We start from the raw sequence: 27,085 nt of genomic DNA, 5'->3' as shown, positions 1-27,085 counted from the left end.
GTGTGTAGAAGCCTTTAAGCTATTAAAATCACATGTTGTGGTCCTATCAAAACAGAATTAGGCAGGATTCAATCCAAGTGGTGTTGTAGAGCGTTGTCAACAAGGCAGTATAAAGGAAATGTCCCCGTGTTTGTTGAGATCGCATTCGGGGTAAGCGCTGCAGATACCTTAAAATGTCAATCACTCTATAACGCACCTCAGGTTGAATCCCAGCATTACTATAGTTATAAAAACAAGGCCATTTCACATATTCTGTATATTGTGAGAATCCATGTCATAAACAGCAAGATTCACAAACCTTTAAATATATTTTTGTTTTATTTAAAATGTTTGCATAAACACTGAAATGATTAATTGACTGTATCCCATACCACAATTCTATGTACACTGAAGAAAATAAGAAACTAAAGCTCACAGCAGGGAACTAAACCTGTCACAAATCAATGATCTGGAATTATACACTGTTCTCTCATTGCTGCACACAAGTAGATTTTAAAAATGTTTTATTTTCTATTATTATTTATTAGATAGTGGCAAATCACAATGTCTTTCTACTCTTCTACTTCTGACTGTAAATATTTGTATTTTATTTTTAGACTTTAGATATATTTGTGTATGTTTTTGTACTACTTAAAATGTATTTTTATCATTAAAAAAAATGCATATGTTGTTCTGCTCAGAACATTACAACTGGAATCTGCATAAGGTGAAACAGCACCACTGTTATTGTTGTTGTTTTGTTGAAGAAAGAGGAGAGGAACGTCTGGAAAACAACACATATTCTGCTGATTCTATGTCTGAGGGAAAAAAAACTGTTGGTTGTTTGAAGTAAAATCTTTGTTGTTGTAATGTCTCAAACAGAAGTGGCTGTATCACCAAGTATGGATTCCAGCTTTAATAGTCTTCAAAGAAACAAGACCCATAGGGCATCTACTTCACTAGCGTACTAGCTAGATAGTTAGCTGTGACCCACCACAATGGCACACAGTGCCAATAAAACTCTTTATGCCATAACTCATCTTGATACATAGGCCTCAGAACACTACATCATACATATGTAAATGCATACATTGATTTTTCTATTGTGTTATTGGCTGTACGTTTGTTTATGTGTAACTCTGTTTTGTTGTTTTTGTCGCACTGCTTTATTCATCTTGGCCAGGTTGCAGTTGTAAATGAGAACTTGTTCTCAACTGGCCTACCTGGTTAAATAAAGATGAAATAAAAATACTGTAAGAATATTGTTTCTCAAATACATAACATTTTCCCATCAAATACTTTCAAGAGTCTAGAAATATTATGTTTTTTCCCAAAAGATGCAATTTGCATCAACAATCCATTGCCTCAGGTTTCACGCTATCAGAAGCAATATAAGCAACCTAGGTCCTGAAACACGTGGCAAGAACACATTGGGCAGAGCACATACAGTAGGAAGATCAATGTTTCCCCAAAGTGGAAAACACTGCAAAACCTTTGACACAACACAGATCTTTACATTAGTTTGCAGTTTTTCACAAGAGATTCTTTCAATTGAAAGAAACAAAAATTCCCAGTCCCACCATACCAGAGCAACGAGCCAATCACAGGCCCTGAGACTGCAGGATGAGGATCTCAGCAGCTAATCTCTGTGGGTCCATGAGCTGGGGAAACATGTCCATGACCTTGTCCACCAGACAGCCGTTAAAGATAGCCAGCAGCTTCATCCTGACCTCCTCTCTCTCCCTGCCCTCCCCGTGGGGGTGGGGCTGTGTCCGAGGGAGTAGCCAGTGTCTCTGCTTCTCCACTTGAGCAGTGCTAAGGAGAGTCTGAGGATAAGTCCCGAACGGATCGGACCAGTAGGTCTGCTGTGGAGGGTGGGCCCTGCTCTCCTGTTGGAAGTCATCGGGGTACCTGTACTGATGCTTCCCAACTGGATATATCGGTGCCCCATAGCTGAGGTAATAGGGTGGTCTGTAGGTTATCTTGCCTGGGTGGTAGGTGCTGGCTGGGCCCATGCTGTTATGTGGGCTGTGGGTGTTGTTGTGGGTGCTGGCTGGGCCCCTGCTGCGATGTTGGTATCCTGCGCTGGGGCCCAGTAAAGGCTGAGGAGGATGAGAGCTGCAGCTAGAAGGCAGGTTGCTTGGCAGGGAATAGATTTGTTGTCTCATACTGGGGAGGGACAGGCAGTTCCTGTACCCAGCCTTCCCATAACGGTCACAGTGGTCCCTGGAGGGGTCAGACACCTGGCTCTCGAAGGAGCCAAGACCAGAATCTAGCCGCTCCTGAGAGCCACTGGGCAGGGCCGAGTCCAGGTCTGTCGGGGAGTGAGAGCCACTGGGCATGGCCGAGTCCAGATCGGTCATGAAGTGTCGGTTGGCCTTGTCCTTAGTTGGGAACCTCCGGCTGGAACGATGGCTTCCCTTGATCAGAAGCACATTCTCACTGATGTGGCCTTTCTTCAGGGAGCCATAACTCTGTTCTAGAGGCAGTTTCTGAGCCGTCCTCTCCTCCAGAGAAAGGCCATAGGCAGGTCCAGCACCTGAGGTGGGGTGTTTATGTTCTGATAAAGATAGCTTGGCCTTCTTCCGCAGCTCGTCAGCCAGAGAGCAACGGGATTGGTTGGCTCGTTCCGGGTGGTAGAATTTACACTTCATCCCGTAAGTGCATTTCCTTCCTGGATTCATGAAATGTAAACAAGAGTTCATTAGTACCGTTGAGTTTCAGCACATACAGTACAGTACATTTATTACATCCATTACAGTATTGGTGTCAGTTTGTCAATAATTATTTGCAAATGTCCCCCCACCCATATGTAAGGTCAACCACAGGATGACCCTAGTAGAGTTATGACCTCACCATAAGGGCACGGCTGTTTCCGTGGTAAACGAGGAACCTTCAGTAGAAAGTTCTCCAGGGTGGGACCATGGCGACCCAGAGGGTCATCAGGGGGCATGAACCTGAGATAGGGGGGAGTAGAGTTTAGATTCCCACTACACTGTGGCTAATGTACACTGAACAATAATGCATCATTTGCATAACATCAATTGTGCAGTTATACAGATCTATAAGTATAAAATATGTACAAGTTATACGACCAAGCAATGGCTTATTCATGATATTTGTAGAACTGTAACCATATATTAGCTATTATTTAAAACATGAGTTATCTGTCCACTGTAACCACATATTAGTTAAAACATGAGTTATTTGTCCACTGTGTGTATTTCAAGGTTAATAGTAAGCTACCACAAGACTTACTTGTCATTGACGAAGGAGTACATGAGTAGCCTCTCCTCAATGAAGCGCTTCCAGTCCTGCCTCTCGCCCTGAAGGTCACGGTAGGTGTCGTTGGACACGATGATGCCGGAGGTCTCATGCGCCAGCTTGACGATGAAGCGGTCATCATAGCAGACCACCCGTTTGCCTGCTACCCGCCGCGAAGGGGTGAACACCACGATCTTCTTCCTCTCCAGCTCACGCAAAATGTGTTGATCTTTAGAAACAGAAAAATATTAACATTAGATAATTGATGATTAACTCATTGAATGGTTAAGAATTATTTAAGAGATTAATTATGCATTAACCACCCCTAATCCTGGTCTGTATGTAAAATGATTGTTTCCAGGAAACAGATTTCACACCTTGTTTAGCACACTTTACTTTACCTCACATTCTACCTCTCACATTCTACCTCTCACATTCTACCTCTCACATTCTACCTCTCACATTCTACCTCTCACATTGTCATATTCTGTTGCCAAACTTTTTGGGAACTCGAGCAACTAAGATGCTCTGATAGCGAGCCGGCTATAGCGTGTAGGCTCAACGTTTATATGATATTCGGCACACATGGATAAAGTTTAATTAAGGAGCTTCAGATAAAGTAAAATATTTAAAATATGAGGTTAACTCAATTAAACTCTATCCATCATATTAACGTTGAGCCTACAGGCTCTAACCGGCTCTTGGCAATGGATAAGGCATGAGAAAAATGTATTTAAGAGGTCTTCACGGATCCACCTGTACCCAAATACACAAGACCCGATCCGGGAAGCGAGTGAGTCCGGATCCATAATTTTAAATAATGTAATGGGTCTGGGTCATATCTGATATGATTGCAACAGGCCTCGGGTATGTGTAATTTTAATTGGCTTGTCCGGAAGGACACATACAGATCCGAACGCGAGTGCTGCAACAGAGAGAGAAATTGTATAATTCATGCTACTGCTCTTTGCTTTTCACAGGAGTGGCGCGTGTAGCTTGTTGTTGGCCAATCATAAGTCATCAAAGCGGCAATTAGCTACAGTCATAGAGCCTCCATGTGGGGCAAAAGTTAGGAGATAACTAATCAATGGAAGACGGAATTAAAATGACAGAATTAAAAACAGGCTACAACGACCAAGAGCCAACAGGTAGACTGCTACTTTACATTCTGAATGGAGTTGCAACTGTGTAGGATGAGAAAGAGCATTCTGCCTCAATTAGCCTAGCTAGCTAGCTTAACTAGCTTCTCCCAGTTTGATGCAGTCAAGACAGGTACTACGTAATCATATTGCATGATATAGAACCTAGCTATGGCAGCTATTAGTCTACTATAACGCGAGTCGACTTGGTTGGTTGCTGCTTCTCGTCTCTCCCTCCCTCCTCCCTGTTCCCATGTCACTTGCTGACACTCACAGTAGCCTATACACACAGCACTGCCAGAGGCTCTCTCCTCCTCTCCCTCACAGTAGCCTATACACACAGCACTGCCAGAGGCTCTCTACCTCCTCTCCCTCACAGTAGCCTATACACACAGCACTGCCAGAGGCTCTCTCCTCCTCTCCCTCACAGTAGCCTATACACACAGCACTGCCAGAGGCTCTCTCCTCCTCTCCCTCACAGTAGCCTATACACACAGCACTGCCAGAGGCTCTCTCCTCCTCTCCCTCACAGTAGCCTATACACACAGCACTGCCAGAGGCGCTCTCCTCCTCTCCCTCACAGTAGCCTATACACACAGCACTGCCAGAGGCTCTCTCCTCCTCTCCCTCACAGTAGCCTATACACACAGCACTGCCAGAGGCTCTCTCCTCCTCTCCCTCACAGTAGCCTATACACACAGCACTGCCAGAGGCTCTCTCCTCCTCTCCCTCACAGTAGCCTATACACACAGCACTGCCAGAGGCCCTCTCCTCCTCTCCCTCACAGTAGCCTATACACACAGCACTGCCAGAGGCTCTCTCCTACTCTCCCTCACGCTTTTAGTAGCTTATAAAATGACTCGTCTGCTTCCCTCACTTGAATCGGGTCTGGATCCGATCTGGTCTATACAGAACGGGTCCAGTTATCATCGGGCCCGTTTGGAATGGGTTTCTATATTTACAAAAAATGGGGATGCCCCAGGCCCATTTAGGAATGGGTACAACTTTTTGGACCAGTGAAGGCCTAGTGGTTAGAGCGTTGGACTAGTAACCGAAAGGTTGCAAGATCGAATCCCCGAGCTGACAAGGTACACATCTGTCGTTCTGCCCCTGAACAAGGCAGTTAACCCACTGTTCCAAGGCCGTCATTGGAACTAAGAATTTGTTCTTAACTGACTTGCCTAGTTAAATTAAGGTAAAATAAAAAATAATTGACAGTAACTAGGTCAGCCAAGCTCATCATGAGAAGACAGTTTTTACATGCAGGAAGTGATAAATGCGCTGATGAAAGTCCCTAGTTTAAATCAGCTGAACGAGAGAGACGTAGTGAAACAGAAATATCAGTGTTGGGTTTTCCCCTCCTGCTCTCCACTGCTCTCACTTCCCAGAGTTGTGGAGTTGCATCACTTTGACCCCTGATCTGATCTCAAGTTCAGCAACAGGCAAAAGCCGAACAAGTCCATATGCCAAACTGTTTCTTGCTCACACATGACCAAAGAGACACGCTCTCTACTCAAACATTGTGCTTGTATGCATATTTCTTGAAGTCAACATATTTTTTATAAAAAAATGTTAACCTTTATTTAACTAGGCAAGTCAGTTAAGAACAAATTCTTATTTTCAATGACGGCCTAGGAACAGTGGGTTAACTGCCTTGTTCAGGGGCAGAACGACAGATTCTGATATCACATAATGTATTACATATTAGAAACTAGGTGGTTCGAGCCCTGAATGCTGATTGGCTGAAAGCCATGGTATATTAGACTATATACCACGGGTATGACAAAACATGTATTTTTACTCTTCTAATTACTTTAACCAATTAACCCGTTTATAATAGCAATAAGGCACCTTGGGTTTAGTGGTATATGGCCAATATACAACTCCGCGATGCGTTGTGAAGAAGAGCCCTAAGTGTGGTATATTGGCCATATACCACACCCCTTCATGCGTTATTGCTTAAATATACTCTATATGCCATCTCTGATTAAAATAACATAGAAACTCAATGTTCCATTGTGTCTAAAACAAATGTCCGCCCAACTTTATCCCACTGGGCAAAAACAGGTTGAATCAACATTGTTTCCACGTCAATTCAACAAAATAATTTATGTGAGGATGTTGAATCGACATGGAAAACTGATCAAATTTGCAAAAAGTCATCTTTTTTTATTTTACCCAACTTCAAACCCAAATCCAATGACATGGTGACATTTTTTGTCGATTTCACGATAAATTCACGTTAGTTGAAAACTCAACCAAATCAAAACTAAAGGTTGAAATGACGTCTGTGCCCAGTGGGTTGGCTTGAGGAGGAAACTGTATTCAATACAATGAGGGCTGTTGTGTGATACAGAGAAGACTGTATATCATGCAATGAGGGCTGACATCGGGCCTCGTGCCGGGCAGTGTATTCCCGACATCTTACCTCTGATGAGGACATCTGGTCTAGGCTGCTCCTTCCTCCATGACGGAACAAACACGGTGATATCAGTATGACCTCTGTCCAGGAAGAAGTTTACCGCCAGCTGGATTCCCAGGCAGGAAAACATTTCCTTGTTCCCGTGGCTACAACAGAAAGGCAATATAAATAAACATGGTTGAGCAACCAAGCCAATACCGTTCACAATGACTTACCTGTGTGGTAAGGGTAAGGAAATATTCCTCCTACGCTAACTCATTGGCTTGCGTCCCAATTGGCACCCTTTGGGCCCTAGTCAAAAGAAGCGTGCACTTTATAAGGAGAGGGTGCCATTTGGAACGCACCCTGTACCTGGAGAGGGTGGGCCCGCGATTACTACAACAGTTATTTCTCAGGTGAAAGCACTTAGCTACATGTACACACAATATCACAGCATTTGCAATGCAAATGTTGTAACTGTGTATACACAAATCAAATGGTCCCTGTTCTCACAGTAGACCACCTACCAACTAGGTACAGTAGGACTATTACTAGAATCTAGACCAGGGATCATCAACTAGATTCAGCTGAGTGGATGGTCAGAGGGGGCCAGAACATAATTACTAATCATTTGTGCACCGCGAATTGACTGCAAGAAGCCCAAACAGATATAATATTTGACTAAAACATAATAATTCAAACCTTGCTTACATTTGTATACGATCATATATCTCTATTATGCGTGGGAATACTTTGAAACACATTTCCAAAATTAAAATCACTTGGAGCTAATTTGCTGGTGCATGTCCAGCAGGGCAGGCAGGGCATAAAATGCAGTCAGGCCTGTTCCTGTTGCACTGTGCACTGATTTGCATGCTCAAATTTGCATGTCAGAGCAATGAGGGAGAGACATGCCTGTACGAATGTTGTATCAAAGTGGGCAGAAGGCCAAAGGAGACAGAGGAGCAGCAGAAGGGGGAGTGACGGGGTTGTGGGAGAAAAGGTTGAGGCTTCCCCCAGGCTAACAGTGACACCTGACTGAGTGGCTGGTGGAGTGTTGAGTGCTGAAACCAGACATATAAAAGCAGGGCTGAAACCATAGACATAAAAGCAGGGCTGAAACATTTTAGTCATTTAACAGACGCTCTTATCCAGAGCAACTTACAGTAGTGAATGCATCCATTTCATTTCATGATTTTTTTTTTGTACAGACCCCCCGTGGGAATCGAACACAGAACCCTGGCGTTGCACACACCATGCTTGCGTTGCAAACACCATGCTCTACCAACTGAGCCACAGGGAAGGCCATGAACATAAAAGCAGGGCTGAAACCATAGACATAAAAGCAGGGCTAAAACAGTGTTACCATTCCTGACTTCTAGCTAGATCCTAATTATGATGGGTTAGGGCTGGAGTTTAGCTAGATCCTAATTATGAGGGGTTAGAGTAAGAGTTAGCTAGATCCTAATTATGAGGGGTTAGGGTAGGAGTTAGCTAGATCCTAATTATGAGGGGTTAGGGCTGGAGTTTAACTAGATCCTAATTATGAGGGGTTAGGGCTGGAGTTTAACTAGATCCTAATTATGAGGGGTTAGGGCTGGAGTTTAGCTAGATCCTAATTATGAGGGGTTAGGGTAGGAGTTAGCTAGATCCTAATTATGAGGGGTTAGGGCTGGAGTTTAGCTAGATCCTAGTTATGAGGGGTTAGGGTAGGAGTTTAGCTAGATCCTAATTATGAGGGGTTAGGGTAGGAGTTAGCTAGATCCTAATTATGAGGGGTTAGGGTAGGAGTTTAGCTAGATCCTAATTATGAGGGGTTAGGGTAGGAGTTTAGCTAGATCCTAATTATGAGGGGTTAGGGTAGGAGTTTAACTAGATCCTAATTATGAGGGGTTAGGGTAGGAGTTTAGCTAGATCCTAATTATGAGGGGTTAGGGCTGGAGTTAACTAGATCCTAATTATGATGGGTTAGGGTAGGAGTTTAGCTAGATCCTAATTATGATGGGTTAGGGCTGGAGTTTAGCTAGATCCTAATTATGAGGGGTTAGGGCTGGAGTTTAGCTAGATCCTAATTATGAGGGGTTAGGGCTGGAGTTTAGCTAGATCCTAATTATGAGGGGTTAGGGCTGGAGTTTAGCTAGATCCTAATTATGAGTGGTTAGGGTAGGAGTTTATCTAGAGAAGTAATCATGAGGGGTAAGGGTAGTATTTTATCTAGAGAAGTAATTATGAGGGGTTATGGTAGGAGTTTATCTAGAGTAGTATGGGTAGAAGTTTAGCACAATAAGGAAATGATCTGTTCTTGAAGACAGGGAATTCTTCTGGCACAGCACCTTTTTTACGGGCTTTCTGCCAAACCACAAGCTCCTAGAAACACTTAACTACAACTACTGGAGAGAGATATGATGAAGGCTGGTCCAACCTGTATCTACCTTTTTCCCATGAACATAATCTGTTTTATATAATTGTTATATAACTAGGCAAGTCAGTTAAAAACTCATTCTTATTTACAATGACGGCCAAACCCGGAAGATGCTGGGCGAATTGTGTGGCGCCACATGGGACTCCCAATCACGGGCAGTTGTGATACAGTCATGTAATCGAACCAGGGTCTAGTAGTGACACCTCTAGCACTGAGATACAGTACCGTAGACCACTGCGCCACTCTGGAGCCCGTTAAAGGCAGTATACCTTTCATATCAATACTAAATCATTTCTGGGTAACAATTAAGTACCTTACTGTGATAGTTTTCCAATAAAATGGACACACATTTATTGATAAAAAACTATTTCTCAAGCAAGAATTTTGCTAGCAATGTCTGGGAGTGGTGAGTGGGGAGGGGGAAAAAACTCTGTGCTCACCTCATAGCCACGTTGCTCCCATCGATCACTATGGGTCTCAGGGCATCTCCCTCCTCACTGGGTACATCGCCCTGGCTGGGTGGAGGGGTGAGGGGCAGGTTACTGAGGGTCTCCCCTCGGGCCACCAGGATAGACATGGTAGATGGGGCTCCCTCCTTCTCCCTCTCCTTCTCAATCCCTTCTGGGCTGGCTCCCGTCCGCACCAGCTCCCCCAGAACCCTGTTAGTGTCTGTGTTCAGGCCAAACTTCTGCAGCACGGTCCAGACCTGTGCTGGGGAGTAACCCAGTTTACGGTAGAAGTCCAGCTGAGCCTCTCCAGGTTCTGCGGGGGTCTTGCCGCTCTCCTCCGGGGCAGAGCAGTGGGTACCACTAGGGTGCATTCTCTCACAGATGGGACAGGGTGGATGATGATGATTGTGAAGGGCAGGCAGAGTGGACAGCCATCCAACTGTGTCGTGTGGCTCTGTGGGGCTCAGACGGGCTGTGTGGGAGAACTCTTTCCATGGCAAGACATCTTTGACCGGACTCAGCGTTGAGATAGCACCAATCTTCATCTCTCTCTCTCTCTCTCTCTCTCTCTCTCTCTCTTTCAGGCAGGTCTCATATAGGACACCTGTTTAAAAAAAGATGTCATCATTGTTGTGGGTTTGTGATAGGGCTATTTAAAGTTTGAGGTTTCCCCGAAAACCTGTCATAATACTAAGAAAATGGTTGAAAATTAACACACATCAGCTCTACAATACATACACCAGGAGACTACGATCCAGCTTGTCATTTAAGTTATCACCACTACAATCATTTTCTTCCTGTCTGAAAACAGATCACATCTTACTTTAGTAGCACAGAACTTTCTGATAACTACTTTATTGAGGGAAAATGTGCTTGTTATGCCTGTGATATGCGGTTGTCTCACCGAACTGTAAGTAGCTCTAGATGAGAGCGTCTGCTAAACTACTCAAATGTAAATGGAATGTCAGTACTCACGTTGAGTTTGCAAAGCTGTCATCAAGGCAAAGGGTGGCTACTTTGAAGATGCTCAAATATAAAATATAGTTTGATTTGTTTAACACTTGTTTGGTTACTACATGATTCCATATGTGTTATTTCATAGTTTTGATGTCTTCACTATTGTATGAAATAGTAAAAATAAAGAAAAACCCTTGAATGAGTAGGTTCTAAAACTTTTGACTGGTACTGTATATATTTAATTATTTTGGAACTCAGTCGGGGTCCTGACTTACTATTGAGATTAAGAATAGGGCAGTTCCAACGTGTCTGCAGAAAGAATGGGGTATCAGCTATGACATGACACAGACTTTGAAAACATCTATTTTGCTTATTCCACGAGAGTGAGGTGGATTTACACCCAGTAACAGAATTGCAGTAACGTAAGTTCATCATTGGTCCCTGATCTGTACTACACAGAAATACATAACTATGGATATTAATGTCATTCTCTTCATGGTGATGTACCTATTACACAAAGGTATAAATATGCATTATCCTCCTTTGCATATTTGGGTATTATTCTAGACACTGGCTATTATTTTAATGAGCTCTGCCCCCAAAAAGACCACATTTCCTTGGTCCGGACCGTACCAAATCTGAACCGGACCGTACCAAATCTGAACCAATCATATACATCTATGTTTCACAAGTTTAGACATCAAAGTACAGCACAGTAAAGCTCTGTACAGTACAGTAAAGCTCTAGAGTAATGAACAGTATAGTAAAGTAGATTTCCGTGTTGAGTATAGTCAAGTACAGTCGAGTACAGTAAAGTTCAGTGTTGAGTACAGTTCAGTACAGTTAGTTCAGTGTTGAGTACAGTCGAGTCGAGTACATTACAGTAGAGTATATTTCAGTACAGTACATTACATTATAGTGTACTCAACTCTAGTGTACTCTACTGTAATGTGCTGTACTGTGCTGTACTGTAATGTGCTGTACTGTAATGTAATGTGCTGTACTGTAATGTGCTGTACTGTACTGTAATGTGCTGTACTGTACTGTACTGTACTGTAATGTGCTGTACTGTAATGTGCTGTGCTGTAATGTGCTGTACTGTACTGTGCTGTACTGTAATGTGCTGTACTGTAATGTGCTGTACTGTACTGTGCTGTACTGTAATGTGCTGTACTGTAATGTGCTGTACTGTACTGTAATGTGCTGTGCTGTAATGTGCTGTACTGTACTGTGCTGTACTGTAATGTGCTGTACTGTAATGTGCTGTACTGTACTGTGCTGTACTGTAATGTGCTGTACTGTAATGTGCTGTACTGTAATGTGCTGTACTGTACTGTAATGTGCTGTACTGTACTGTACTGTAATGTGCTGTGCTGTAATGTAATGTGCTGTAATGTAATGTGCTGTACTGTACTGTAATGTGCTGTGCTGTACTAATGCTGTCCAACATTGTGAACCCAACTGTGGTTTGTAACTACTATGATTTCCCATTGTAGCCAATTCAATTGCAGAAATTGTTCTACCAGTTTCAGAAATCCCGTGAATTGAGTTTTAATCACTTAATTCATAAACAAAATGTACATCAGTAAAAACACTATAACAAATTGATAGGTCTACCTTTACTTGTTACTTCTGTGAACTTTCATTATCTTCCCTCCTCATGAGGGAGAGAAATTATAAAATATCTTATAAGATCTGGGGGTTTTTGGTAACGGAATTTCAAGGTACAAGGAAATGTTTCTTAAAGGCGTAAACAATTCTCCAAACTATAAGTGTTGATATTAGTTGGCAGGGATCTTTACTTCAACATTATTGTGTTTTGATGTATTTCTAATACTGTTTAAAACTTTTTCTGGTAGATATTTTCTAAGACCCCTTTTCCATCAGTTTGACCAGAAATCTAAGCTTTATTTTATTCCTGTACTGTATAATCTCTAATCTCTAATTTTCTAAAACCCCCTTTCCATCAGTTTGACCAGAAATCAAAGCTTTAGCTTATTCCTGTACTGTACAGCTGTTATAATCTCCACCCGGCACAGCCAGAAGAGGACTGGCCACCCCTCATAGCCTGGTTCCTCTCTAGGTTTCTTCCTAGGTTTTGGCCTTTCTAGGGAGTTTTTCCTAGCCACCGTGCTTCTACACCTGCATTGCTCGCTGTTTGGGGTTTTAGGCTGGGTTTCTGTATAGCACTTTGAGATATCAGCTGATGTAAGAAGGGCTATATAAAAACATTTGATCTGATTTGATTCCTCATTTTTAGGATGGAAAATAGTTGAAAAATGTATTGATGGTTTAATAAATAAAAATAGACTCTTTAATTTCATTTGAGACCCAATTTTACACGCTCCTATAAACTTCCGTGCTGGTGCTCATGGGTCCTTTTACATAGAAATGACCAATATTACAATATACCAAGTGCAATTTCGAGATGTAGTTGTGCATCAGCCATTTTTAAACTTGTAGTATTCATGGCCGAACAAAGACCGGGCACGGGGGCCCAGACCTCCAGAGGGCCTCCATTCTCACTCAGATATCATATTAACATGGCATTAGTCATGGCAAAATGGATAGAATTGCAGGAAATTAGCTGTAAAATTCAACAAAAATGTCTCTCCACCCCACGGCAATATGTTTTGAATTGCAGTCTCTAGAATTTTTTGCCACGAGGTGGGGGGGCCCCCCAACCAAATCTTGCCTATGGCCCCCAATAATATAATACATGTAATTTAGCTGACGCTTTTATCCAAAGCGACTTAAAGTCATGCATGCACACATTTTACATACAGGTGGTTGCGGGAAACAAACCCACTATCCTGGCATTGCAAGCACCAAGTGCTACCAACTAAGCTACAGAGGACCACTAGTTTAACAGCCCTTAGGCTGGGGGTCGCCAATTACAGTCATCTTTTCTTCACCTTTATTTAACCAGGTGGCCAGTTGAGAACAAGTTCTCATTTACAACTGTGACCTGGCCAAGATAAAGCAAAGCAGTGCGACACAAACACACAGAGTTACACATGGAATAAACAAAACTGTATATATTCAGCCGTGGGCCGATTCTGTGACATAGATATAAGTATATTGTTCACTGCAAATTGACCGCAAGAATCCCAAACAGATACAGTATTTGACCAAAACATAATCAATTTAAAACTTGATTATATTGGGATATGATCACATATGCCTTTCTATATATGCGTGGGATTTCCTCAATTAAAATCCCTTTGAGCTAATATCGTAGTGATTTTACAGTCGTTTATGTCCAACAACGAAACATAAAAATCAGCCATGCGTCACCTATTGGGGAACCCTGCCCTACGTTACTCTAGATGAGGCGGCAGGTAGCCTAGTGGTTAGAGCGTTGGACTAGTAACCGAAAGGTTTTTTGAATTTGTTCTTAACTGACTTGCCAAGTTAAATAAAAAAAATGATCAGGATAAGTAAAGTTAGTCTTAATTTGATCACCCTGTTGCAGGAGAACTTTCCTGCAATGTAGGACATTTTAAACTTGTAGTGTATTTGAGATTTAAAAAGGTTTCTGAAGTTTGTAATTTCCACTTTGAAATTTCCGAATTGATTTGTCCTTACGAAAAATGTATCAACCCCAACAAAAAAATGGCCATTAATTACAAACCACATACAAATTCAAATGTACTGTTACTGAAGGATTGTTTTCCTGCTGTAGCAAACTGGCTCAAATTAAGATCCTACATCTGTACCTTTTTAACTCTTGATGACAAGTGCTCCTGTCTGTCAGTATCATCGAATGCGACCTAACAGCATGGTCTCATAGACTAGATGTAGCATAGTAAATGTAAATCAGGGACACTCAAATATTACGATATGTTATGTTTGGTATGGTTACATACTGTAAGACAGATGGCTACCTAAGGCGAAAAGGTTGGGGGGGATGAGCGCCCGTATAACGCAAACGTTTGAATCTCATCACGGACAACTTTGGAATTGTAGCTAATTAGCAACTCTTCAACTATCTGTTAGCTGACCCTTTCCATGACCTTAAACCTTCTAACTCCTCAACTTAACCCTAACGTTAGCCAGCTAGCTAGTATTCGTAACATGTCATACGTTTTCAAAAGTATAACATAACATTATAACGTTTAGAAAATTCGTTACATATTGTAAGTTTTGCAAATTCGTTACATTTACATTTAAGTCATTTAGCAGACGCTCTATGGGGGGGGGGGGGGATTACTTTATCCTATCCCAGGTATTCCTTACATATAATACGATTTGTAATTCGTAACATATCATACAGAATGGGTGATGGACATCGACAAATTAATACATACAGTACCATACGAAACCTATCGTGTCTAGGATTTACATACAGAATAATACGAAAAGCTTTGAGACAAAACATGTGTATATTATCTATAATCTATTATATTCCTTTACTGTGACTTTACAGCAACGTAACTTCGGGCAGAAAATACAAGTACTGTATGTTGTTCATCTTGTGCTATTTAACCAGGCAAGTCAGTTAAGAACAAATTCTTATTTATGACGGCCTAGGAACAATGTGTTAACTGCCTTATTCAGGGGAAGAACAGATTTATACCTTGTCAGCTCGGGGATTTGATCAACCAACCTTTCGGTTACTGGCCCACCGCTCTAACCACTAGAGTACCTAACAGCTACTAATAGGCTATGCTCCTGTTTAATGGATAACATTATTTATTGGGTAGTCGTGTGTTTCCCTAACAGGGGATTTAAATGCCTGAAAGTGAAACGTCATTTTTCCCCACCTAAAGTTATGAGGTCCAAAAGGCAACGTACAGTAGGCCTGGGAATGACCCGTTGGTTTACTGTATCAATAGCCTAAATGTATATTGTCGACCACTCGAGTATTTACATTTACATTTACATTTAAGTCATTTAGCAGAATTTAAAGGAAATTAAATCAATTGCCGGTGTTCATTCCCAGAAATGTGTCGACGAGATGTTAAATGTAGCCTATGAGTATCAACCCGAGTTATCCTTCTTTGATTTGTTACGCAATTTAGTCCGTTTCGGAAAACCTTAACATATAGTCTAACTTCCTGAACTTTTGACACCGTAATCAGTCAACATGTTGCCAAATAAGAAACAAAGTTAAGCCGTCAATGTAGTTACTTACCAGTAATTTATAGCTCAACAGTTTCGCGATGTAATGTAATGTTGGTGCTGCTATCCATGTGAAATGTCTCTCTCTTTGAGCAGTGTCAGTGTGGACACTCCGCTACACACGCAAATATGACGTCACAACTCCGCACAAGGAAACAGAGGGGGTTTCCCGTCTTCCTTTCTTGATGTAAGCAAACAGGACAACAACAGTTGATCATAAATCTGGGTAAAGTCAATTTATATGACGGCCTATGTCGGCCAAACCCGGGCGCCGCTATATGGAACTTTCAATCACGGACAGATGTGATACAGCCTGAATTCGAACCAGGTACTATAGTGACGCCTCTTAGCACGGAGATGCAGTATCTTAGACCGCTGCGCCATTCGGTGACCGGAATCAGTAATTGACCAGCAAACTAAACAGTTTTTTTCCAAAACCTTCTCCAAACAAGTTTCAAGTGCAACTATATTATTATCGACTGATAGACCATGGTATGATAGCCTCTGGCAGAAATCAATGCTCCTACTGCCAAGTCTACTGAATACAATATTTGTGTGGTCTAGGGCCTAGGATTGTACCATAAAACATTTGTATTTTGTTTTAATGACATTTTTGAGCCATATCATATAGTTCGTAGTGAATCAGCAGTTTCTTATTTTCTGTATAGATTTCTGCCAATGCATGGATCTTCCTTTCTAAGTGTTGTTTATGGTGTCAAGGGAAAAAAGGCTGGTAATCTTGGTGAGCTTTACACTGTCATGAATACTATTATAGTGCACTGTCTATTATCTACCGTCTATAGCCCACTGTACGGTCCACAATCCCCCAAAAAAAGGAAGTATGCATTTGAGATTCCATTGACAAAGCTGGAAAATAACTACTCTAGATTTTATTACACCATAAAAGGAGAATAAAGGCCAACTCATTGTTTGTAGAAACTTTGACCCAGCCCAGCCAGCCCATGTTGACCAGACAGAGAAGTCACCTGTGTGGTCTGATGACCTATGTGACAGAACAATACACCCTTTATCTGCACTGTATGCCTAAAGCTCTTACCTGACTTCATCATGTAGGCATGTGTCTTAGTTGTTTTTCATGTTCCACTCTCCAGAGCACTCAGAAACTCCTGTTATTGTAACGGCCGTCGTCAGAACGAGACCAAGGTGCAGCGGAGGATGTGTTCATCATAAAGGATTTAATGAATCGCATGAACACTATAAAATAAACAAAACGACCAGCAACAGTTCTGTCCGGTTACACACTAAACAGAAAACAATCACCCACAAAAACCCAAAGGAAAACCAAGCTACTTATGTGTGACTCCCAATCAGCAACAACGAACTATGCCTGATTGGGAGCCACACACGGCCCAAAACAAAGAAATACAAAAACATAGAAAAATGAACATAGAACGCCCACCCAATGTAACACCCTGGCCTAACCAAAATAAAGAACAAAAAACCCCTCTCTATGGCCAGGGCGTTACAGTTATGCAGTACCTGATTATTGCATCGGCTGTTTTCTTATGGATGATAATGTATGCATTACAATGAATAATATCTGTCTGTCTGCTGGAAATATCTAATTGTTTTTGACTTACCTTTCAAGATAAACTTTTAGAAACTCTGCTGTATGACGTTTTTTTAAACTTATTTTCTGTTTCAACACAGAAAGCGATTATAAACCCCAAATCTTTGAATAGATACATTTCAAGAGGAAGGATCTGGTCATCTTGAAGACAACATTAATTTATAGTTTTATTTCCAGTAGTACTGTTACATTTAACCCTCTAGGAGTTACTGACTGTGGGTTTAGTTATGAGTTAGAAGTTGCAATATTCTTTGGGTGGGGAACAAATCATCAAAGAGTCCCAAGTGCAGATGTGTTAATTTACTAGTAACCATCACATTTTCAACTGCAAGCTAGTGTAACATTTGTCTTCTCTATTAAACATGCAATTGCAATTGTACTCGAAACATCAGACTGTGTATTGGAATGACAGTGTTGCTGCCAGCAGAGGGGGAACTCGCTTTTACTGGTTGCTTCTCACGCTCTCACTCAAGCAACTCTAGCTCTCGCTCTAGCCTAGTCAGTTCAGTTGATGAAGATGTACATGAAGAAATCTTTATTTCAAATGTTATTGAGGTGAAATGTACATGTAATATTGAAGAAGAGAGCCAACGGTAATTGTAATGTACATAAAGAAGCACCAGATATATTGTATATCACGTGTCAAACTCATTCCATGGACAGCCGAGTGTCTGCGGGTTTTTGCTCCTCCCTTGTACTTAATTGATAAAATAAGGTCAATAATTAGTAAGGAACTCCCCTCCACTGGTTGTCTAACCTGCAGACTCTAGGCCCTCTGTGGAATGACTTTGACACCTCTGCTGTGTATTGTTTCAAACTGTATTAGAAGTGTGGAACTCTCTTCTCACAACACATCAACGACACTCTATTTAGCTGCCTCTTACCATGGCCTCAGAACACAATGGAAGTCTAGACAAATACATGTTTGGAAGATTGTATATATTTTTGGGGGGTTTGGGCACAGGTCTGAGTTTCATTGGACAATAACTGAATTGTATGTTAATACTTATATGTTAGTCTTATGTATCTTATGACATTTCTTCTTCTTCTTCCTAGGTTTTTCCTTAGGTTTTTCAGGCTCCCGTGGAGGTTCAGGCACCCCAGGCTCTGTTGGTTCAGGTGCTGGCACCCCAGGCTCTACTGGCTCAGGCTCTGCTTGTTCAGGCTCTACTGATTCAGGCTCCCTTGAAGGTTCAGAATCTACTGGTACAGGCTCTGCTGGTTCATGCTCTTCTACTGGCTCAGGCTCTGCTGGTTCAGGCTCTTCAGGCTCTGCTGGTTCAGGCTCTACTGGCTCAGGCTCTGCTGGTTCAGGCTCTACTGGTTCAGGCTCCCTTGAAGGTTCAGAATCTACTGGTACAGGCTCTGCTGGTTCATGCTCTTCTACTGGCTCAGGCTCTGTTGGTTCAGGCTCTTCAGGCTCTGCTGGTTCAGGTTCTCCTGGTTCAGGTTCTTCATGCTCTGCTGGTTCAGGCTCTGCTGGTCCGAGCTCTACAGGTTCAGGCTCTGCATGCTCAGGCTCTGCTGGTTCAGGCACTACTGGCTCAGGCGCTGCTGGTTCAGGCTCTACTGGTTCAGGCTCTGCTGGTTCAGGCTCTACTGATTCAGGCTCTGGTGTCTCAGGCTTTGCTGGCTCAGGCTCTGCTGGTTCAGGCTGTACTGGTTCAGGCTCTGCTGGTTCAGGCTGTACTGGTTCAGGTTCTGCGGGTTCAGGCTCTGCTGGTTCAGGCTCTGCTGGTTCGGGCTCTACTCGTTCAGGCTCTCCTGAAGGTTCAGAATCTACTGCTACAGGCTCTGCTGGCTCAGGCTCTGCTGGTTCAGGCTGTACTGGTTCAGGTTCTGCAGGTTCAGGCTCTGCTGGTTCAGGCTCTGCTGGTTCGGGCTCTACTCGTTCAGGCTCTCCTGAAGGTTCAGAATCTACTGGTACAAGATCTGCTGGTTCAGGCTCTCCGACTGGCTCAGGCTCTGCTGGTTCAGGTTCTTCAGGCTCTACTGCTTCAGGCTCTACTGGCTCAGGCTCTACTGGTTTAGGCTCTACTGGTTCAGGCTCCCTTGAAGGTTCAGAATCAACTGGTTCAGGCTCTGCTGGTTCATGCTCTGCTACTGGCTCAGGCTCTGCTGGTTCAGGCTCTTCAGGCTCTGCTGGTTCAGGCTCTGCTGGCTCAGGCGCTGCTGGTTCAGGCTCTACTGGTTCAGGCTCCCCTGAAGGTTCAGAATCTACTGCTACAGGCTCTGCTGGTTCATGCTCTACTGGTTCAGGCTCTGCTGGTTCAGGCTCTATTGGTTCAGGCTCCCCTGAAGGTTCAGAATCTTCTGGTACAGGCTCTGCTGGTTCATGCTTTTCTACTGGCTCAGGCTCTGCTGGTTCAGGTTCTTCAGGCTCTACTGGTTCAGGCTCTGCTGGTTCAGGCTCTTCTACTGGCTCAGGCTCTGCTGGTTCAGGCTCTACTGGCTCAGGCTCTGCTGGTTCAGGCTCTACTTGTTCAAGTTCTGCGGGTTCAGGCTCTTCTACTGGCTTAGGCTCTGCTGGTTCAGGCTCTGCCTGTTCAGGCTCTGGTTCAGGCTCTTCTATTGGCTCAGGCTGTGCTGGTTCAGGCTCTGCTGTTTCAGGCTCTGCTGGTTCAGGCTCTTCTACTGGCTCAGGCTCTGCTGGTTCAGGTTTGTCATGCTCTGCTGGTTCAGGCTCTGCTGGTTCAGATGAACCTCTTCCTTGTTGCCTATTTACCTCAATGATGTTCTGGATGAGGTCCGGACTGGGGAAGTCCATGCTGATTACCCCCAAGCAGTTTGGTTTATCAGATCCTGTCTTTAGTTTACCTAAGAGCTTATTGAGCTGATCATTAACCACTCTGGCCACAGTTTTAGGGCCTTTGAAAAAGCCTGTGGCGGATGTGTCAGTCAAGGTAATTGTATGAGCACAATTCTTTTGAGCTTCTTTCAGATGTTTTGTGATCGTTTTCATCTTGTTTTCAATGTCTTTGAACCATCCATCGTAAGTGACGAAAGTGTTATGGTTAAGGGTTCCGACATTGAAATTGGTACTCTGCAGAAAGACGATCTTCCTTCTCACATCTCGCATGTGGGGGACAAACGTCTTTGTCCATATTTTATCTTTGGATTTCTTAATCAAATTCTTGATAGATTCTCCAGCATTCCAGATACTCATCCCTTGCAGTGTCACTCTCAAAAGCACGGTCTCACTGTCATGTTTGCCCAAGAACTCCCACAGAATGTTTAGCACGTCATGGAACTTGGTATGTTTTATATGCCCATCCATGACATCAAGGGTGTTGTGGAAAATACTGGCCTCTATACGTAAATCAAAGTACCGCAATCCTGCTTTCAGCTGGTTCTCCAAGGTCCAAGCCTGACACTGTATAAGAGGTCCACCATGCCGAGTTAGGCTCTCATGAGTTCCGGGAATAGTAACAGCTGAAAGGAGATGGTCATCAGGTATCGATGCCATCCACTTTTCCTTATAAGAGTTTTCATGAAGCGTTGAGTCGTCACTAAAACCTGAACCACAAGCAGTTGTGAAAATCCTGAAAGTGAAGAGACATAAAATCAATCTTCTATCAACCTACAATAATATTATGATAATTTAATTTTCCTTTTTATGGTGAACTATTGAAGCAGATAACTCTTACTTACAAAGAGAGAAGACATAGGCATAGAGGGAAGCCCATGGTTGTAGTATTCCCAATGAAGCCAGTCTGGGGAAAGGAAAGAGTGGATATAAACTCATCTATTTTATTGTATAACAATGACTACATACTAAACTCCTTTACTGTATAACAATGACTACATACTAAACTCTTTTACTGTATAACAATGACTACATACTAAACTCTTTTACTGTATAACAATGACTACATACTAAACTCCTTTACTGTATAATAATGACTACATACTAAACTCCTTTACTGTATAACAATGACTACATACTAAACTCCTTTACTGTAAAACAATGACTACATACTAAACTCCTTTACTGTATAACAATGACTACATTACTAAACTCCTTTACTGTAAAACAATGACTACATACTAAACTCCTTTACTGTATAACAATGACTACATAGTAAACTCCTTTACTGTATAACAATGACTACATACTAAACTCCTTTACTGTATAACAATGACTACATACTAAACTCCTTTACTGTGTAACAATGACTACATACTAAACTCCTTTACTGTAAAACAATGACTACATACTAAACTCCTTTACTGTAAAACAATGACTACATACTAAACTCCTTTACTGTATAACAATGACTACATACTAAACTCCTTTACTGTAAAACAATGACTACATACTAAACTCCTTTACTGTATAATAATGACTACATAATAAACTCCTTTACTGTAAAACAATGACTACATACTAAACTCCTTTACTGTATAACAATGACTACATACTAAACTCATTTACTGTATAATAATGACTACATAATAAACTCCTTTACTGTATAATAATGACTACATACTAAACTCCTTTACTGTATAATAATGACTACATACTAAACTCATTTACTGTATAATAATGACTACATAATAAACTCCTTTACTGTAAAACAATGACTACATTCTAAACTCATTTACTGTATAATAATGACTACATACTAAACTCATTTACTGTATAATAATGACTACATAATAAACTCCTTTACTCTATAATAATGACTACATACTAAACTCCTTTACTGTATAATAATGACTACATACTAAACTCATTTACTGTATAATAATGACTACATAATAAACTCCTTTACTGTAAAACAATGACTACATACTAAACTCATTTACTGTATAATAATGACTACATACTAAACTCATTTACTGTATAATAATGACTACATAATAAACTCCTTTACTGTAAAACAATGACTACATACTAAACTCATTTACTGTATAATAATGACTACATACTAAACTCCTTTACTGTATAATAATGACCATATACTAAACTAATTTACTGTATAATAATGACTACATAATAAACTCCTTTACTGTAAAACAATGACTACATTCTAAACTCATTTACTGTATAATAATGACTACATACTAAACTCATTTACTGTATAATAATGACTACATAATAAACTCCTTTACTCTATAATAATGACTACCTACTAAACTCCTTTACTGTATAATAATGACTACATACTAAACTCATTTACTGTATAATAATGACTACATAATAAACTCCTTTACTGTAAAACAATGACTACATACTAAACTCATTTACTGTATAATAATGACTACATACTAAACTCATTTACTGTATAATAATGACTACATAATAAACTCCTTTACTGTAAAACAATGACTACATACTAAACTCATTTACTGTATAATAATGACTACATAATAAACTTCCAAACCCATGGAATGCAATAGCTAAACTCACATTGTGAGAATTGTTTTAGCTACTTAAAAAAAAAACATATCCCCTCTGAAGCCAAATAATCACACAATTGAAAGTGATCTGACAGTTATCAAAATATTCTCAACAGTATTTTTCAATCAGACAAATTGTGGATGATAAAATACTAAATGGATGATATTTCCATACCTGTAAAGGTGTTGTATAGTATTCTAATCCCCCAGTTGGTAGGAGAGGTTAACTATGATCAAGTTCATGGAACCGTCTTTGTGGCTCATACATTTCCATAAAAGATACAGTAGAAGGAATTTGCATCCTTTACTGTCCCTGTCCTGCCTTAAGTCACACGTGAACATCCACACACACTAATACATCTCATCCCATGATACTGTACCCCATGATAAATTCATATAGATTACAAAAATGTTTACCAAAAGATGATAAGGATGAGGATGATTGATGACGATTGATTAGGATGATTGAGGATGATTGATTAGGTTGATTGAGGATGATTGATTAGAATGATTGAGGGTGATTGATTAGAGTTGTTGGACATTTTGACTTTGGAATGCCATTCATTAATGTGACTATTTTTCATGTTGTTATACAGCCTAATACACAACTGGAAATTACCACCTTCCCACGTGGTTATGAACGCAGCATTAGACTACGTTATCATTTTTAACCTTCTTTTCCATCAGTAGGCTAAGTACCAGCCTTCAGTCATTGTTACCAGCAGTAAACTGGTGTGGATTTTCTATAATTGAATTACTTCTGGGAGAGTTGTGGGTGGGCCATGTTGTGGTTCAATTTGTCTGATTGGTTGTGTTCTTCCGTGACACGTGATTTTGAGCAAATCAAGAAGTCACCTATCACGCCCACCATTTGCTCTTGCACAACGTGATTGAAAAGGCGAACGGAGGTTGAAGCCAAATCGACCCCTGCTGGATTAGGCCTTGATGATGAATACTGTAGCTATCGATTTTAGCTTTTGACGTTATACATTTACTCCAAGATAACCAGAGAAAGTCAGTTACTCAGTCATCCACAATACAGGACACTACACCAATCAAGCCAGTAAACTAGCTAGCAAGCTAATCCTCTGATTCAAAATGTCTGAGGACACTTCCCCTGGTTTTTATTAACCTCGGCGTTGAAATACTCTATATTCTCAAACTCAGAATAGCGCCGATGATAATACACAGGGAGGTAGTCTGTAGCTAGGTTAACATAGTTATGTTAGCTTTTCATGTTAGCTTTGTGTAGGCAGCCAATTAGTCCCAATCCTTTCTAAGTAGCCTAGCTAGCTAGATGGCTAGCTAACCCCAGACACACTGTCGTTGTGTGATCCTGATCTCTAAACATATGTATTTGTCATTATACACATGTATTTACCTAAATATCACTTCATTGCAGGCGTATGGTCACAGGACGACAGAAAAAGAGGTATCCTAGCCAGTCAGATCCCTCCCCTCATATAGCTGTAGGCTATATCCTGTACTACTGTTCTAGCTAGTAGTCAGTGTGGCCCTTGGTCAAATCCCCCCCCCCCAAAAAAAAATGTTTACCTTAATTTACCTAGGCAAATCAGTTAAGAACAAATTCTTATTTACAATTACAGCCTACTCCAGCCAAATCCGGATGACGCTGAGCCAATTGTGCACGGCCCTCTGGGACTCCCAATCACAGCCAGATGTGACACAGCCTGGATTCAAACCAGGTACAATAGTGACACCTCATGCACTGAGACGCAGAGCCTTAGATCGCTGCGCCACTCGGGAGCCCATGTGATTGGTTTAGAAAGCTTGTCATACAAGACAGCACTGCAATTATAGGCTATTGCGTGTTCAACAATCTGATATATCCCGGTAGTTTTATTTTTTTTCACTGATGTTAGATATTGGACATAAACTACATGACCAAAAGTATGTGGACACCTGCTTGTCGAACATCTCATTTCAAAATCATGAGCATTAATATGGAGTTGATCCCCCCTTTGCTGTTATCAGAGCCTTGACTCTTCTGGAAGGCTTTCCACTAGATGTCAGAACATTGCTGCGGGGACTTGCTTCCATTCAGCCACAAGAATTTTAGTGAGGTCGGGCACTGATGTTGGGTAATTAGGCCTGGCTTGCAGTCGGCGGTCCAATTCATCCCAAAGGTGTTTGATGGGTTGAGGTCGGGGCTCTGTGCAGGCTGGTCAAGTTCTTCCACACCAATCTCGACAAACCACTTCTGTATGGACCTCACTTTGTGCACGGGGGTATTGTCATTATGAAACAGGAAAGGGCCTTCACCAAACTGTTGCCACAAAGTTGGAAGCACAGAATTGTTCTCGAATGTCATTGTATGCTGCAGCGTTAAGATTTCCCTTTACTGGAACTAAGGGGCGTAGCCCGAACCATGAAAAACAGCCCCAGACCATTATTCCTCCTCCACCAAACTTTACAGTTGGCACTGTGCATTGTGGCAAGTAGCGTTCTCCTGGCATCCGCCAAACCCAGATTCGTCGGTCGGACTGCCAGATGGTGAAGAGTGATTCATCACTCCAGAGAACGTGTTTTCACTGCTCCAGACTCCAATGGCGACGAGCTTTAGGAAACGTTGCGGCCTATCCTTCAAGCCCCTTCAAGAGTCTCCTCCCAGACATGAACAGAGAGATACCGTCATGTCATCTTGTATTAGGCCTACATTATTTTTCAGTTAACATACTGTCCTTTGTGTTTTCTTCTGTATGATGTTGTCTATGTACCTGTATGAGTTGATGGTGATGGCTTTCAAATACCAACTCGTGCTCTGCCCACATCACAGAGACCTGCTACTTATCTTATAGGACCAGAGGCACCATCCGGTAGTTTGTGAGAGACACCACCAGTGTTCTTAACCAAGTGGACGAGACACACCGGAAGATCGTTGTGGTAGTGACCCCATCACTGGCACGCTATTGGGCCTTGGTCAAAAGTAGTGCACTATGTAGGGAATTGGATGTCATTTGGGACGTAGCCTGATTCTTTGCGACAGATTACATGAATGCTTTGCCTAAACTACAGAGACGATGACATTTATCTGCTGCTGCCTCGCCCACATCCTGCATAGGATGCCAAACTAAATCTGTTGATCCATCCACTCTCCGTGTCTGTTAAAGGTGTACACACCCTTGCATGTCAGGGTAAGTCCTTTTAATCTTTATCGGCTTTTGAAAACTACAGAATATTGTTTCTGTATAAAACTAAATTAATGACATGCAAATAAAGAGTATGTTTACCCATTCTGATGTAGAAAAAACTAACTGAAAAAATATGAATTATTGTCTCTACCAGGTGTCACTTTTCCTCAAGTATAAAGTGCAGAATCCCAACGGACGCTTTGCCCTCTCGACCACGGGCCCAGTGCCCCATGGGACAGAAGTCCCAGAGTTAATCCCCATGGGCCCAATGCACCATGGGACAGAAGCCCCGGGGGTTAATCCCCACAGGCCCAGTGCACCATGGGACATAAGCCCCGTCGTTAATCCCCACGGGCCCAATGCCCCATGGGACAGAAGTCCCAGGGTTAATCCCCACGGGCCCAGTGCACCATGGGACAGAAGCCCCGGGGTTAATCCCCACGGGCCCAATGCACCATGGGACAGAAGTCCCAGGGTTAATCCCCACGGGCCCAGTGCCCCATGGGACAGAAGTCCCGGGGTTAATCAGGTACTCCTCTACTTGTCAGTAACACGACGAGGAGGTGTTTAACACGTTTGAACAACTAGTTAGCAGATCAACTCTATCTGGCTCTTGGTTCTCCATGAGTGGTGAGTGAGAGGTAATACAGTAATGCATCGTAAAGGCCAAGAGGCATTGTATTGACTGTCATAAATTGCATTTTAAAGTTAGTAATATTAACTGTAGTAATAGTTTGTTGGTCTGTAATCTAGCATGATTTTACTCTGTTAGTTGTGTTTCAAGACACTGATGTGTCTAATATATTATATACTACAGTTATGAATAGTAACTGTATTAATATTTTGCTGGTCTATAATGTTGCCTGTTTTTTACCAAAAATGATTTATACAGTATATACACTAGATGACTGATAGGGGGCGCTGTGTTAAAATCACCGTGCCTCCTATGTCTTGGCACTCCTCCACTTTTGTAAATACTATTTTGGAAGCTATAGAAACGCATTTCATAATGTCTGCATTAGTTTATTCTATTGACCAGAGCCCTATGAGCCCTGGTCAAAAATAGTGCACTACATAGGGAATAGGGTGCCATTTGGGACAGAACCCCACTATATTCTCTTTGATCCAGAGGCGATCTCTGAACCCAAAAACCTTGCCAAAGAGGAGCCGAACCTGCTGGCTCAACTAATGGGTGGAATGGAGG

The 27,085-nt window shown here is 41.9% G+C and overlaps 2 protein-coding genes across 2 annotated transcripts; both read right to left on the bottom strand.

The window, feature by feature from the left end:
- Window positions 1-299: 299 nt before the first annotated feature.
- On the bottom strand, window positions 300-15,851 carry LOC106589020 (endoribonuclease ZC3H12A). The gene is made up of 6 exons (XM_014178659.3): window positions 15,749-15,851; window positions 9,646-10,258; window positions 6,811-6,950; window positions 3,238-3,472; window positions 2,836-2,936; window positions 300-2,653 (listed from the first exon to the last, which is right to left on the bottom strand). Exons 2-6 carry the CDS (start codon window positions 10,197-10,199, stop codon window positions 1,581-1,583), a joined length of 2,103 nt encoding a protein of 700 aa, XP_014034134.1. The 5' UTR covers window positions 10,200-10,258; window positions 15,749-15,851; the 3' UTR covers window positions 300-1,580.
- Window positions 15,852-17,547: 1,696 nt separating this feature from the next.
- LOC106589003 (uncharacterized) lies at window positions 17,548-20,862 on the bottom strand. The gene has a single exon (XM_014178621.3). It carries the CDS (start codon window positions 20,790-20,792, stop codon window positions 18,333-18,335), a length of 2,460 nt encoding a protein of 819 aa, XP_014034096.3. The 5' UTR covers window positions 20,793-20,862; the 3' UTR covers window positions 17,548-18,332.
- Window positions 20,863-27,085: the final 6,223 nt, after the last annotated feature.

The sequence above is a fragment of the Salmo salar genome, chromosome 27, assembly GCF_965601325.2.
Source record: "Salmo salar chromosome 27, fSalSal1, whole genome shotgun sequence".
NCBI lineage: Eukaryota > Metazoa > Chordata > Actinopteri > Salmoniformes > Salmonidae > Salmo > Salmo salar.
This window is presented reverse-complemented; position numbering and strand designations above follow the sequence as displayed.